Source organism: Alligator mississippiensis, chromosome 3, assembly GCF_030867095.1.
Source record: "Alligator mississippiensis isolate rAllMis1 chromosome 3, rAllMis1, whole genome shotgun sequence".
In the NCBI taxonomy this organism is placed as follows: Eukaryota; Metazoa; Chordata; order Crocodylia; family Alligatoridae; genus Alligator; species Alligator mississippiensis.
This window is the reverse complement of record NC_081826.1, coordinates 132,050,281-132,066,833: the sequence shown is the minus strand read 5'-3', so window position 1 is coordinate 132,066,833 and position 16,553 is coordinate 132,050,281. Positions and strand designations below refer to the sequence as shown.

The window sequence follows — 16,553 nt, the reverse complement described above, 5'->3', positions numbered from 1 at the left end:
TCCATGTTATCGATTGATATTGCTCTAAAGAAGCCATTAAATCTTTTGTGCTAAGAATATTTTCAGAGTAATATATGACTGGTATAACTATTAACAGTTCCATTGACACATAGAGGATTACTTCAATAGCTAGGTCCACAACATAAAATCACAGCTGACAGACTGCAGTTGAAGCAGTGCTCCTCAGTGGAACATCAGTTTAAGATTTGGCAAATCTGAATTGTTGAAGAAGTTAAAATCTAATATTTAGTGTTGTGCTTTCATAAGCTTCCAAAGGCAATAAAACTGTAGAGGTCTCTGAATGAGATATAGTCATGCATTCAGTACTCTCAGATGAAACAGGGTGGGTCCTTGCTTGGAAGTAGGTATGTTTGCTTTATTGCCAAGATTGTGGGCCATTGCAATATGCCTGCTGTCACTCAGAATATACAGTATGAATTGATTCAGTTTGTGTGAGTTCACTGCAATTCTCAAATGATTAGATGGTGTGTTCTTGACTACATAGGCACAGTAGAGTACGATAAGGCACTGTAACAGTGTGCAGTGTGAGATGTTGTTGTACCACAATGAGTAATCTTTCATTATGTAATTTATTTGTATGTTTCAGCTTGGTTTGTATAAACTTCATTCTCAGCCTAAAAAAATGCTATTCCTCTTAGGAGTGATTCATTGCAGTTAGTCTTCCATATAGGTGGTTAGGATATTATTTATTAAATTATAATGTTGAGCACATTTTGAATTAACTTGAATAACCTTTCAGTCTGCACTAACGTGTAAAACCTTAACAACTCAGTTTAGCAACTAGAAATAAATTATGATTACCGCATGTAGTCCATTAAATGGGTCTACATTTTTTTGTGGAAAAAAAAATCCACACGCAGAAGAGATGATGATGTGAGAGGCAATGGGTTGTGTGGCAGATATCTTTTATTGTATAGTTGAGAGAGATCTTAGATGAGCTTTTTTGCAAAAGGTACCCTTCCTCAGGTTTGGAAGAGAAGCAGACACAGCTTATGCCTAGACAGAGTAATAGCCTGTGTAAAACTCCATATATAAATAAAAACGGTCCAGTTAAAGCAGGGGTGTCAAAAATAGGACCTTTGGACCAGATCTGACCCATGGAACCCCTAATCATCCAGCCTTCAGTGTTGCCTGTGGGTCAGAGACCAGAACACCACATTCAGCACATGCTGGCCCTCACCTTGTGCACTGGATGCAACATACAGAGCCTATTTGGCACAGGCTGCACACTGCATGCAGTTTGTGGGGCTGGTCTGGGATGCATGCTGCATGCTACACCTACCCTGGACCAGCCCTGCACCCTTGATCCAGGGCCAGTCTGGAACAGACCAGCACTGCATACTGGAGCCAGCATGCAGGGCTGTTCTGGCATGGGCTCCATATGTAGTGTATGCCCCAGACTGATCCCGTGCTTCTTGTGTGTGCATGTCTGGGACTGTTCCATGCACTGCATGTTATGCCTGAGACTGGGGCATACTGCATGCAACACAGAGCTGGGGCCAGTACATGTGCTGCAAGCAGTATGTAGGCTGGTCTAGGATGTGTGCACATGGAACCTGCACCAGACTGGCCCTGCATACTGGATTTGGGATGTGGGATGATCTGTGCGTCCAGTCCACCCCACAGACTGATTCTGCACTCCTCATTTAGCCCGTTGGCTAGATGAGGTTGACACCCATGGCTTAAAGGAATAGAAGGGAGGTGTCAGATGGGAGCACAGAACTGTTATCAGAAGCAGCTAAAAGTCGAAAGGGCTGCATCCAAATGAGTGTGGCTGTGCAGTATGTGGTGCTGCAGATGCATCTGTGGCACCACATACCGCACATTCAGTTGTTCTCCAAACTGCAAGGGAGCAGTATGTGTGTGTGGGGGGGATAACCCCTGGATTTCCAGGGGTCAACCCCCCCCCCCCCCCCCCGTACAAAAAAAGAGCACAGCTCATGGGGGCAATGCATGCCGCTCAAAATTGGAGCCTAGCTGACTGCCAGGGTCCAGCTCCTGGCCAGGCTCCGAGCAACAGGATTGCTGCTGCTGCAGCCCCAAGAGACTCCAGGACTCCAGGTAAGGTTGCTGGGGCCAGCCCAGTGCTGGGCCCAGCTTCCCCTACCCCACCCAGAATAACCTGCCACAAGCCACAGGGCATGTGGCACAGTCATTCCCCGGGGACAATTAGCTGTGGCACAAGGTGTCCCACTGCTAGATGTCGCCTAGGAACCAAATGTCTATGCCAGTGTGGATGTGGCTAAGGAGTGCTATAGAAAGGATAACCAGATTAGTGAAAACACAAGACCAGTCAGGAGGGGAGAGAGTCATTCCCACCTGTAGAGTGGAGAGATTAGCAGTGATCACAGGTAGATTATAATAAGCCATAAAATCAATATTGTGTTTAGTTCCTGGTTTTTAGTATCCAGTAAGGTTATGGTTTTTTGTTCTCGAGCCTGTCTTTTGAAGATGTCTGTAGATTTCCCTTGAGCACAAGGATTTTCAGGTCTGAAAGAAAGTGATAATTCTGTGAAGTGTTTTCCTTTCTAAATTTGTCTTTCTGTCCTTTACCTTTTCCCTGCAATCACTTATTCTAGGACAAGGGTGCTCAACCCCTGACCCACAGGCCTGATCTGGCCCTTTACATCCTGCAATCTGGCCTGCATGGCAGCCCTTAGGTCCAAAAACTTGGCAGCACTTATTTTCTGCTACCAAATTTCCAGACTTATGGGGAACCCCATTGGCTGGAAAGCATGGCCCTGTGCACTAGCTTGGGCACACAGGGCAGCCCAAGGCCTGGTCTTGGCATGCAGGGGCAGCCCACGCCCAATCCCAGCATGCGGGGTCTGGTGTGGGGCCCCAGAACCCAATCTTGGTATGGGGGTGGAGCGGAGTCCCAAGGATCCATCCCAGTGCATGAGGGTGGTGCAGTGCCCCTGGGCTTTATCCTGGCATGTGGGGCTCAGTCTGGCCCACAGACTAGTTCTGTGTTCTTCATTTAGCCCACAGGACCAAAAGATTGAGCATCACTTTTCTAGAGCGTAGTTTTTGTCGGCTTTTGCCCACATAGTTTCCATGAAGGTATTTGGTGTACTGGATGAGATATACCATATTCTGGAATAGACATGCTTAGGATCTGTGGGTTTTGATGGTTTCATTGTGGGAGTGTGTTACCTGTGGTTGCATGGGAGATATGTTGACAGGTTTTGTATTTATTGTTAACATAAGCTTGTGTCCCATTTGGTGTTTGATCAGTGGGGAGTTTGCCTCTGGTGATGAGTTGGTCGAGGTTAAAAGCAGTTTTCGGGTTCATGAGGCGAGTGTCACAAGCATACGATTATGCCAGTTGGTTAGCAAAAAGCTCACCTATTGGGCTAATGCAGTGGTTGGCAACCTCTTTATGTTGGAATGATCCAGCTCAGGTGGTAAGTGGGCAGGCACTAGGACCCAGCCCCTGCTGCCATTTCTGCCACCAGTTCTCCCCACTGCAGCATGTTGTGAAATGTCTGCTGCTGCCGCTTCTCCCCATCACCTCTTCTTTTCACTGCAGCACAGGAGAAGCCCCCACCACTGAATGCCACCAAAGTCTCACATCCTTGGGCCTGATCCAATGGCTCAGCAGGCCAAATCCAGCTGATGGGCTGTACGTTGACAATTCCTGATCTAAAAAAAGACTTTCAGTAAATTTTTGCTATCTAAAAATAATTCCACTTACTTCTTCCATATAGTCAATCCAAAAGCTAACAGGAGTGATCATTAAAAATTATGTCTACACCCTCAGCTGCAAGGAATAGTGTTTTCCATGCTCTGGTACTAGGACAACATGGACGAAAAGTGTCTTTTTGAGAATGGTAAGCTCTTCTCTGCAAAACAATCTCTCCTTCTGATTTGCATTGAATTTGGTGTTCCTTAATTAATGTACCTTTTTGTGAATAATTTAATATGGCTGTATGCCATATGAAAACATTACTGTTGGAACACCAGTGGTATAATATAAATTGGTTACAAGTGTCAGTGCTTGTATACTCTATCTGATCAAATGCTTTTATTGTTCAACTTACAAAGAAAATTGTGCAGTGCATAACACCAGATCATATTATTCTTTCCTTACTGTTCTGTCTTATGTATGCTGTTTTCAGATTTTTCTTTTCAAACACAGCTACAAAGCTTTTACACTAGCTCCACAGCCCAACTATCTAGAATCAAGCAAGAGACATGTAGAACATACAAAATCACTGTTGGGAGAATGAAAAATAATTTTGTTGAATTACTCTGCAATTTTCTGTGTGTTATGGATGTGTGAGGAACTGAATCTGGATCAGCGAGATCTCATACTGCTGTGAAAGAAACAACTGTGCTTCTGTTATTGTCCAGTGACAAGCTAGAGCCGAGCAACTCCAACAGGAGCTGTCTAGCATCTCTGTGGTGTTAAGATGCATACTAGTCAAGATGTGGGAAGACAGAAATCACATAGGACTTGAAAATTGCAGGAGGGTGGTTAAGGATGCATTCTTGAAGCCCTTTGGGTAGAAAAGCATCCTGGCCCTATTGAGGTCATGTGAGTTTTCATGGAGGGTTTAGATTTAACCCTTAGTGCAGATATGCCCTATTTCCATGCTGTACCTAGGAGCTGTACCACACGAAACCTGGAAATGAAGCAATGGAGCTGCCTTAAAGAATACCACTGAGTGCATCAAGCAGTATACCCAAGAGCAGCAATTGGCATTTTTCCTGTGGTATATATTTGAGCCCCTTGTTTTGGGGAAGAAAAGTGTTATAGGGGTTTTCCACTGTACTTTTGTTTGTGCATTCAAACAAAATCCTTGTGCATTCATGATGGAGAAAAACAAATTGTCCCTGGAAACAATTTCTGTTTAGAGTATAAATGATGAGTAACAAGATTTTGAAAAAATATTTTGACAGTGTCCTTTTAAACAGTAGCTGTTATAAAAGGCTGCTGTCATGAATATTTAAGGTTATTTTGCTGCAAAACAGCCATAGTTATTCATTTTTCTTCAAGCTTTTATGCTGATTTTTTTCAAATGAAATACACTGTCATGGTGAAGCTGCAAATAAATTCAATCTCTGTTTTTTAAGCCTTGCTGGCATCAAATTGAACAGTGATTTATTCTTAAAGGAATTATCAAAGAAGAAAGTGCTATAATAAATCATCAAAGTTTTTAATTCATATCTCAGATTGTACAAAAAAAAGGTTGTGATGATGAGAATTGAAGATTGAAAAGACCTCATAGGTCTTATGTATTCTTCCAATGCAGGATTTTTTTCCCTACAGGTTATTCTCCAATGTTTGTCCAGTTTGGTTTTAAATGATTCGAGTACTAGAATTTCAGGTATGTTCCTGGATGGTCAGACTGCTATCATAACAGGGAGTCCTACATTTCTATATTTCTAACTTCTGTCCAGGCCTGATCAACAAAATAATTGGCACTAAATTCATGGCAGTTTCACCATAGGCACCAAATAGTTAATGGGCATGGAAATGGAAACATCCTCATTCAGTTTGTGTCCAGCTGTCCTTATAGAGGATTGTCTCTCTCCTGTGATCAGACGCAGGAATTCAAAATGTTGAAGCTCCTGCTAGATCTCTTAGTACCTGACCAATTTTGGTCACTGGGCTGCTTTTAGTCCTGAGTTTCTTCAGTTTTATATAAATAACTCGAGACATCGGGGTTAACGTGGTACATCATTGGAGTAATGCAGGGGTGAATCAGCCCCTCTGCCTCCAGTCATAAAGAGCAGCAGAAATCACTCTACAGACTGGTATTGTTGAAGAAAGCGTTTGTTTAAGACAGTGGCTGCTAGTGTATAAGACAGTGTAATTGTTTTTTTTTTTCTAATTCATTCACCAGTATCCATGTTATTTCCAAGATGAGGTTAAGTGACATTCATTTTCTATTATGCAGAAAGCTTGGTACTGCTGCAGCTGGTACTGAGCTCTCTTGATGGTTATAGGGTCAGTTGGTACTTTTCACAGGCTCTTTCAAAATGGCTGATTTTTCTTATTATCAGCAAGTACTTCTGCAGTCTTCTGTGACAGAAATTCAAATATTGTTTCTATTTGTATATCCATGTAACAGCAAGTTACGCTTCAGCTCATTGGGTTTTCCCTTACATATTAAGAACACAAAAAACGGTGTCAAATTAGCATAACACCAGCTAATTAAAATATATAACTGTAGGAGGTGGAATTGTATTCCAAAAATAGCCTGCTTCTTTTATATTATGTCTATTTGGTATATTTATAAAAGATAAAAAGCCTCCTTGTAAGCATCCTTTTGGATTTACTTTTTCCATTTGCTTTTTTTACTATTAAAATTTAAATGTGAAAAAATACTTAATATCCTGAGGTTGAAAGACCAAGCTCTTCCAAGTCAGAACATTCCAAGTGCTGAAATTGCTCATGAAGTTTGCCCATATGCTGCATTTTCTATTGCTCGTTTCCTTGTTAAATATAAATATCATTGATTTACTTTTTGTTCATCATGTAACTCATAGCATATTCCACATACAATATAGGAGGTACAGTGTGGTTGAGTTCAGGTTTCTACAGCAACCTTAATATTTAGTATCTCTATCCAGAGTGTAATCTGTCACCCTTTATATTAAATTAACACTCCCTTGGCATGCAGGGTGCCAAATTCATGTCCTGTCACAAACGGCTAGATAGAGAAGTGTTTGGGGGATAAAAATCCAGCCCTAGTCAGGGCATGGGTGGCAGCAAGCCTCATGCACTGGAGTATAAGTTATAGTTCCTGACACTGCTTGTGCAGAGCATTATGGTCACTGAATCTGCCAAAAAGTGGAGAAAGAATCTTCCCATATATTCTGTTCCCATTGTTTCATTGTTCTGCAGCAACATTCCTCCCCAGGTAGAAAGCAAAGGCACGGTAAGACATAATTAAGCCCTCTGGGCTAGGGTAGTGTTACCCTTCAATAAATACAGGATCGGTGTATTCAGTATGTGGCCAGTTTAACTAAACCGTTAAAGGTTTTGTCCTTTTCAAGAATTCTCAAACCTCCCTTGCTCAGTTTTAACTTTTCTATCCAATAAAATGAAACATTTTTTTCTTTTACCATTTCAGTGACTTATCACTATGAGAAAATGTGGTAGGTATGCCAGTTTATGTGGGTAGAACAATTTATAAATATGGCTCTTTAATCATTAGCTAATTGGTTCATTTGCTCGTTATTGCCTGTTTTATAAATAGCCTACACTTGGAAGGAGATTTTAATTGGTAAATGTTGGCAGAATTCAGTCTCCATTTAAAAAAAAAAAAAGAAGAAGAAAAAAAAGATGAGAAATAATTTCCTTAATTAATAATCAAGTGAAAGCTAAAAACATATTTTGCAGTGTTAGACAACTGATATATTTCTCTTAAATCTGTCTGACAACAAGAAATGTGTTGAGTATTATTTGTGATGCTTTTGGGAACCTCTGCTCCCATGGTTACTAAATAGTGAATGGACACACCTCTTGCAGTACAAATGTAAAAATTTTGTAAACATTTGAAAATACATAATGCAGTTAGCCATCAGTATCTTTGCTTTGTATACTTCTATCAGTCCTCTTTGTCTCTGCCTGTTAAGCCATGATAAACCTCCTAGTAGCAAAGAGGCTTTAGGGTATTATGCATCAGAGGGTAAAATTTGAGGGCTACAGTTCTTGAGGGAGGGCTGTTTTCCCAAACCTATAACCAGCACATGCAGAGAAGAAAGTACAAGTGGCTGGTTTTATTGCTAAAAGTTCTCCCTTTTAGTCGAACTGTGGACAACAATAGTATCCTGGTGCAGTTGTCATGTCCCACCTGAGTTGGCTTGGAAATTACAGCTGACAAGAGCTACCAGGCATCATGGCTTCTCCCATGGAAAGACAAGACACTGGAAAATATGCAGGAGAACAAGAGTGTCTCTATGGGTTTCAGATTTCAATCTCACCATTGACAGTAAGATGCAGCATTTTCCAAAGAACATCAGTAGGGCTTATGATGATCTCCATGAACATCATATGGCGATAAGGAAAAGTAAGAAAATGAGCTCAGTCAAAAGATCTTTGTTCCACAGAGCTAAAACTGGATAAATGCAGTGTTATGTCTACAGTGTAAAATCCTTTGTTTTCTTATTATTGGCTTTTTACTTTTATTCCCAGAAATTTACCAAGTTGAATGGTGTAGTAGAGGATGTTAACATGAATTTTAAAGATAAATTTATACATTTCCTATTTTCTTTCAGCGGGCATTAAATAAAAAAAAGTTGACTACAAGTGAATTCAGCAATAAAGAAAACTCTGATGCAAGCACTGAGCATGATAAGGAAAATTCTTCTACCAAAACTGAACCAAGAAGAGTTAAAATATTTGATGGAGGGCAAGTATTATATTTTTAAACAATGCTATTTGGAGGATAATTATTTCTTAGTGCTAGGGGTTGTATGGAAATCAGACATTCTTTCCTATTTAAATGTATCATAAAAAACAAATCTCATGATCTGATCTGTAAAATATTGGTAAGAGTTTCTTAGGAAAATGACTGGTCACATTATGCTCCACAGGTGGGGAAGAATTAAAAACAAGAGACAGTGTGTTTCAATTTTTCCAAAGGAAAAAGCCTTGTCAAGATAGCTATAGATACCTTCCCAATATATAGATAGCTTCCCAGTATTTTTTTTCTCTGTAAATAATTGTTGTTGTCATAGTTATGATAGGCAATTGAAAGGGGAGATGGTCTGAGTGATAAGCCATGTTCTGCAGTCCAATCTCTGATTAAGAGTAGTCCATGCTGCGAAAGGGCTGGAGAACTCTTAGTTTAACGAGTTTTCTGTGGAAGTCTGTACTCAATGTAATAGTGAAAGTACTGTAATATTTTCTACCAGGTAGCAAGCTGCTAGTCAGAGCTTAAGCAAATTTTTGTAATGCCATTGAAATATTAAAAGGTTGGGAGAAACACAAACAGAACAGACTAGGTGAACTGAGTAATTGGTAGGGACTTTCACTTGCAGGATGCTTCTTTAAATCCAGTCCAAGGAAATGGTGAACATAACTTTTCACCATATGCTGAGAGGAATTGATTTTGTTTGTCTCTGCCCAAATTCTCTTGTTCTAGGACATACTCTTCAAAAAATAAGCACTCGAAATGAAGCTCTTGATGAGCCTCTCAGCAAAGAAGTGAGTTGTAATTGGATTCAACTAGGTTAAGATTCAATAGTTCTTTCTCCAAGGTGTTTTGTTTTTAGCACCTGCTTTCCACTCCCAACAATGTATGGGCACCTATACACGTGCCTGCTGCAACACATGCTAATTAGCACACATCAGAGCAGACTCAATTAATAAAGTGTGCTGGAGCATGCTAATCAGCACACTCCAACAGCCTTAGCATCATGTGTATTCAGTGCCCTGTGCTTCGGTGTGCAGTGCTTCGGTGGCAGGGATGCTTTAATTAAAGCTCGTTGAGTGGGCTTTAGTTAAAGGGCCTCCATTGTCATTTTGAAGTGCAGATGCTGAATGCACAAGAAGCTGTGGGTGCTTAATTAGCGTAGCTCCTGAGAGCCACTAATTAAATCCCTACCCCACCCTGGAGCATATTTAAAGATGCCCTGTGCTTTCTGGAAGTGTGTGCACAGTTTAGGAAGGTTTAAGATTATGTTTGAAATCCTTAAATGCTTTGTGTTGCAAATCAGTCCTTTTAATGAAGACAGTAAGGCACAACTCTAAAATGTTTGTTGGTTACTTACCTAAACTTTAAATGCCAGATTAGCAATAAGTACTTTCATTGACGAGAAAAAGAGTTTGATTTTGATATCATTTGTTTTTCATTATTTCTAGCGCTCTGCTTACTTTCACCATAAATCTAACTTACTAATGTAAGACCATAGATAGAAGATTGCTCTTTACAACAAACTATTATGGTATTGTTATTAGGTACAAGTCAAACGAGGATTATGTGTACGTGAGGGGAAGAGGAAGGGGGAAGTATATCTGTGAAGAGTGTGGAATACGTTGCAAGAAGCCCAGCATGCTGAAGAAACATATTCGTACTCATACAGATGTCCGTCCTTACCACTGCAACTATTGCAACTTCTCCTTCAAAACTAAAGGTAAAGGCACTTGTCACAGTTGGGTTTTCTTACTACCTGTAGGTTTTCTTTTGAGAAATCTAAACAGCAGAGTAGAAAAAGTGTGTGAAATAAGTGTCATTACTCTAAGAACTGTAAAAACTTGTACTATAAATCATTAACATCCATTCTCAGTGTTGTGAAGGATCTTTAATTTGTTATATATAGTTTGCGCTGCTTTCAAAGAATAGAAGTTAGCATACTAACATTCTGTATAACAAACATATGTTTCTCTTTATGTTTTTGTTTTGTGGGCACAGGTGATTAAGCTTTATTTTTAAATTTGCATGATCTAGATTCACACGTACTGTATACGTAGTTAGATTTGCAAAAGACTTAAGGCCTGATCCATCTTACTATTTCCTTTCCATAGGATTGTTCAAGAATGTGGGCATCCCATTTTACTTATTTTAATTCTATCATAGACCTTTCACAATGTGAAGCCACATCCATTGTCCTTGTGGCCAGGATGAAATGACAAATTAGCTGGGGAACTTTCTTCAGGAGGAGCCAAAGAGGCTGATAGGGAGGCACGTCCCCTTCCTACTAGCCTCACTAGCTAGGAGCTGAAAGGGCTCTTGTTGCATTTCAGAACTATACTATATATGGATTTATGTTTCCAGAGTAAGGGGATAAACCTTCCTAAAACCATTTAAATGATTGAGCCTCTCCCAATGCAGTTGTTTTCTTACATACAGAATTCTGTTTCTGTCATCTGGTTAAACTGTACCCTTTCTAATTTTATTATTTGTTTACTTGTGAATTCTATATAAAACATTATACTGACATTCTCTTATTTTAGCATGTTTATGTATTCTTACATAAATACAGAATTTATGTAGGCTGTTCTGTTATAATCTGCAGTGTATTATAACGTATGCACAAACTACCTAAATGAGAAATATATGATAGAAGAGAACTTACACCAAAGTGTGGAAGATTACATTTCTGACAGCAATCTATAGTATTATTTGCAATAGATTTTCTGTGTGCAACACTAATGTAATGCTTTTTGGCAAACAGAATATAGATGAAAAACAGCAACTTTTTGTATGGCTCTTCATGTCCATGTGTGACCTGAAAAACTGGGCTATTATCAGAGATCCGGGTTTTCCATTTCCCATGGAAAAACCCAGATTTTCCCCTTTGAAGCGGGGAAACCACAGGTTTTCCCTTGCAGGCTGGCAGAGTCCCAGCCTGCAAGGAGCTCCTTGGGGCTAGGGGATCAGGGAGGGCAATTGGAGGCAGGGGGAGCCATGTGCATGTGTGTGTGCACATGCACACAAATGTGGCCAGCAATACAGCTAGGCAGGGTGGTGGGAGCAGCCTCAGGAGCTGGATACTGATGATAAGTCCATGGGATGGAGGAAGGTTGGAGAGCCAGCGCTTGGGGACTGTCCAGGGGGCTATGTGTGGGAGGTGGGTGTGTATGTGTGGGGGGGGGGGTGAGGGGTGTGTAGATGGGGTGTGTGTAGAGTAGGTCTGAGGCGTGTGTATGGAGAGGATGTGTATGTGAGCGCAGGTGCCTGCTGGCACTGGGGGAAGGTATCCGAGTGTCAGGGCTGCAGCAGGGTAGGGGAGTCTGAGGCAGCACTCAGTGCCGCCAGCAAACTCAGCTCCATGTTGTTTTCAGCAGGACCTGCAGAGAGGCACCTGCCCCTCCAATGGGGGAAGGGGGAGGCGGGGAGCTGCATGGCTGAGATGGCAGTAGTGGGGGCTGGTACTATGCACACAGGGGCAGGGTGGCTGGGAGATGCTGCCTGGGGGAAGAGGCGGGGCAGGGGACTGTGGCAAGGCTGCTTGGTGCAGAGCAGGATAGTATCACAAGCATCCCCTCTGCCTCCCTCTAGCCCGTGCCGGGGCTGGATTTGCTCCGCTGCTGCCCACAAGAGCCAGAGTTGCCACCACCACCGCTCCTACTGCTGCTTGGTGGCAGGGGGTGCCTCACTGTGGCAGCCATGACTGTGTGGCTGGGACGGGGGTCCCAGTGGCAGCAGTGCCGAGTCTCCCCACCTCACCCCGCTCCAGCCTCCTGCACTGGGTCCCACCTGCTGAACCATGGAGGCAGTTCCTGCCCGGTGCTGGTCTGGCCAAGGTTCAGCCCTGTGCCCTGCACCCACTGCCAGCACAGAAATATAGAGGGGCTTATGCCCCCCATGCCTGCTGGACATACTGCCAGTGGTGTCGCCTATACCTACCACCCCCTGTCTAACATACCCACCCCCATCCCCACACATACAGCCCCTGCCCCACACAGTGGGGGATCAGGGCAGCTCTGGCAGAGCCAGGGGAGGCAGGAAACTGCAGGTCAGGAGTGAAGGGTGCCAGTAGGACTGGGAGGTGGGGGGCTGTGGTCGGGATTGAGGGGCTCTGGTGGGGATGCAGGGGGCTATGGGTCAGGAGTGAGGGGCACCAGCAGGGCTAAGGGGGCTGTGGTTTGGGAATGACGGCACTGACATATCAGGGCTGCTCAGCACCATAGGGTAGTGGGGTGGGGGGGCAGCTGCAGCTGTACCTGCATCCTGTTGGGCGAAGGGGGCAGGGAAGCTCTGATTTTCCATGATAAAAAAAGAACAAAATCAAATGCCAAAATATATAGCTATTTAGAATTTATTTTATTATAATGATTGAAGCAGTGGTAGGCTCCCAACTTGCTTTAAAATTGTAAATCTATCAATAAAACATTGTGTTCAACTGATATATATAGATATAATGGTGGTTCATTGTAATTGTGGAAAATCATGGCTTTAGGGTGTTTTAGAGAATTATGGATTTTTTTATCAGAGAATTTTGGATTTTTTAAATGGAGAACATTATGATTATATAGTGTGATTATATGTATTTCTGCACACCAAAATAAATGTGCAGTTTTAGCATTGGTCTAGATAGCTTGGATAACTATAGCAGTGAGGATCTTAGGATCATAGGAAAATAAGGCTGGAAGGGGACCTCACAAGGTCATCTAATCTAACCTCCTGCTTTAGATACAGCTGCACAGATTTTAGCATGGGCTGGCAACCAGAATATAGGCCCTGTAGGCATCCTGCTGAAGCCAGTGTATTCCTGTGGTTACTTCCACTGTCTCCCATGTTAACTCAGTTAAAGCAAGCATGACAATACCTCACTTGCTGCAGCCACACTTTTTTCATTTTGCTTGGCAGACATTCCCTAACACCCCTTGACAGTGCCCATTAGTACTGTCTTATGGCAAAGTTAGTTAATTTACTGCACTGTAATACCGGCTCATGTATAGACTGTGATGCTTTGCTGTGAAGCTAATTAATCTATTCTGCAGTAAAGCACACAGTAGATGCACCCAATGGTGCATCTACTGGGAAAGGTGACTGGAGTTACTCTGAAATGCGTCCAATATACAATATACCAGTGATTGTCAACCAAGGTGGTGCAATTCACATAATTCACAAGATAAACAGAGAGATTTCAAAGAAAAATCCATAGTTGTGGTATTTCTGAATTATTTGCAACAGAATTGCTCTGTTCTTTTTCTGTAGTCAAAAAAGAAGTGAACACAAAGAGTTGGCATTTTCTAAGGAGTGCTTCAAGTCTGCCCAGGGGTGCCTTGAATCTAAATAGATTGAGAACCACTGGAATAAACAATACATGTCTTCCTATGTTTCTTTTCCTAAAACACTTCCTATCCAGTTTCTGACTAAGGTCAACCTTTCTGCTTGTAACACCTGACAAAAGTTACAGCTCTTGGGGCTGTGCTACTAGCTGCACTGAGGAGTGAGAGTCAAACTCAGATTTTCTGTGTAACACTGCAGCAATCTGATGCTAAGGCAGTAGACAAGATATCAAATCTGTAACTTCTTTCAGAGAAGTCATACAGTTAGGCTTATGCAGCAGAAGTCTGTTGCTCTCATGAAATAACCCATCCTAGTGTAAGGTAGTCCACAACACACTTTTCTGTAAAAATAAGATGAGCTGAGCTGTAATCACTGAGCCAAGATTATCCTTTTATCTGCATTCAGCCTACTTACACTCCCTTCCATGGTCCAGGTTTATATATTTGCTAAGTCAGTCCGTAAGTTTAAAATGCATCTTAAATGTTGATGATGAGTTAAAGTTGAATGGAACAACTACTACAAAAAAAGGCTAAGTGACATAAGCGTTAGGGCTGTGTGAAGCTTTGGTAGCTGATTCAATTTGGAGGAAATTCGGCCTGATTCAGCAGCTGAATCTCCAAATCTGAATCGAATCAGGAGACGCATTAATCTCTCCGAATTGAATCGGAAGACTCTGAATCGATTCGGAGATTTGGCCATAGACTGTACAGGTAGGCACTAGGCAGTGCTGGCAGGAGCACCCAGACGAGCCCCGACTTGAGCCGGCAGCCCCAGGAAGTTGGGGGAAATGATCAGGGGCTGGGGGAACAAACAGGGGCTTCCCCCAGCTCCCAGCTCGATTCCCCAGTTCCTGGTTTGATCCCCCAGCTCCCTGATCGTTCCCCTCAGCCCCCATGGCTTCTCCCGGAGCTGCCAGCACTGCCTGCCTCGCCCTGGTCGGGGGGCAGCTAAGGGAGCAGCTGGATGAGCCGTAGCTTGAGCTGGCAGGCCCGGGAGAAGCCATGGGGGCTGGGGGAACAAACAGGGGCTCCCTCCCAGCTTCCCGATCATTTCCCCCAGCCCCTGCAGCTTCTCCTGGGGCTGCCAGCACTGCCTGCCTCGACCCAGTGGGGGGGAGCTGGGGGAGCAGTCAGACAAGCCATGGCTTGAGCCAGCAGCTCTGGGAAAAGCTGCGGGGGCTGAGGGAATGATCAGGGCTGGGAGAATGAACAGGGGCTTCCCGCCAGGTCCCAGTTCGATCTGCCAGCTCCCCAATCATTCCCCCCAGCTCCCCCAGCCCCTGCGGCTTCTCCCGTGGCTGCCAGCACTGCCTACCTTGCCCCGGCAGGGGGGCAGCCAGGGGAGCAGCTGGACAAGCCGCGGCTTCTCTTGGGGCTGCTGGCTCAAGCCAGGGCTCGTCTGGCTGCTCCCCCAGCTGCTCCCACTGGCACTGCCTGCCTGTATAGTCTGTGGCCGAATAAGATTCGGCACCAAATGCCTTCAGATTTGTATTTGGCCGAATCAAATTGGGACAGTGCTTCAAATCACCGAATCTAATCAGTCCCACCAAATCCAAATCCAAAGCAAATGCTTTCTGCTTCACACAGGCCTAATAAGTGTCCATCTCCATACAGAAAGAGGCATAGGTTTTTTTGGGTGATTTTATTGTACCAATTATAGTTGAGATAGAGAAGTTTTTGAATGCAAAGAAGAATGCCTCACCTCTCACATACTTCTGGGACTACTGTGGCTACAACTTCTACTATCCAAGCTCCATAGAAAAAATTTACACTTACTAGGTGCGTCTACACAAGATGCTACTGTGCAGTAACTGGAGTTATTGCACAGTAACACCAGCGAACATCTTTTAGGTGACACTACTGCACAGTAGCCTAATAATACTATGCAGTAGCGAATTAACACCGTCCATGCTGTGACGTGCTACTGCACAGTATGTTAGTGTCTCGTGTACACATGCCTATTGTGTAGAACTTAGTAAGGTCACAGGTGCTCTTGTTCCTTCATCCTCCCCCTCCTCCCACCCCTTTTCTTTTTCTTTCTCCTCTTACTCCGTATATTTAAATACACATGCAGGTAACCACATCCATCTATATGAACAAACTGGGTGGTATGGCATGACGGTAGGAAATGGAGGGGGTAAAAAGTGAGTAGTATTAGGGCAAAGTGAATGTAGGTGTGGATGAGGAAGCGTGAATGATGAATGAGACTGAGGTAACTGCCTCTACTGTTTAGGTAGGAATTATGGGAGAGACAGGAGGAGACTTTGGACGGATATGCTGTTTGAAGCTCTCCCAAGTGTTTTTGACATGCTCCAGAGAGTGAAGGTTAGAGGCATTTATTGTCAAAGAAGAGCTTCAAAAATTACCCTAAAAAAAGAAGAATATCTTTGAAGCACTTCATTTTGAAGGAACTTATTGAAATGTCAGTACACACTAAAAGTCCTCTATCATCCTACAGTGCTCTGCACCTCACTCCCACCCCATTCAGTGGGAGGTAGGAGCAAGTAAACAGCCAATGAGCGCTCTCCTGTGTACTTGGCTGTCCTCAGAAACCTCCAGTGGTTTAGCACACATGTCTTCATGGTCATTTTGAAGACAAGGAAGGAGGGTAGGGATGCACAGCTTTGAAGTGCACTGAATTTGAATCACTCTGGAATTTGGAGTGCCTCAAATGGAGTGATTTGCCTCAAATGGAGTGCTTCCCTATCCATGCACAGGGAGACAATGGCAAGTCTCCACTAAATTCATAACCTACTGTACAGTCTCACAGGATCACCTTAGAGTTAAGTTAATGTACGATGTCTTCTTAATGAACTTCAACAGCTGGATTTTGCTA

General features: G+C 43.1%; 1 protein-coding gene across 5 annotated transcripts in view; it reads left to right on the top strand.

Annotated features, from left to right (window-relative positions):
- The window catches only part of HIVEP1 (HIVEP zinc finger 1), a 204,361-nt gene that overhangs the window by 159,521 nt on the left and 28,287 nt on the right, over nucleotides 1-16,553 (top strand). For all 5 annotated transcript variants that reach the window (XM_059724426.1, XM_059724427.1, XM_019494867.2 and 2 more), the window contains 2 exons: nucleotides 8,254-8,387; nucleotides 9,938-10,113. In XM_059724426.1, the coding sequence (XP_059580409.1) occupies nucleotides 8,254-8,387; nucleotides 9,938-10,113 (310 nt within the window). The remainder of the gene's footprint in view (nucleotides 1-8,253; nucleotides 8,388-9,937; nucleotides 10,114-16,553) is intronic.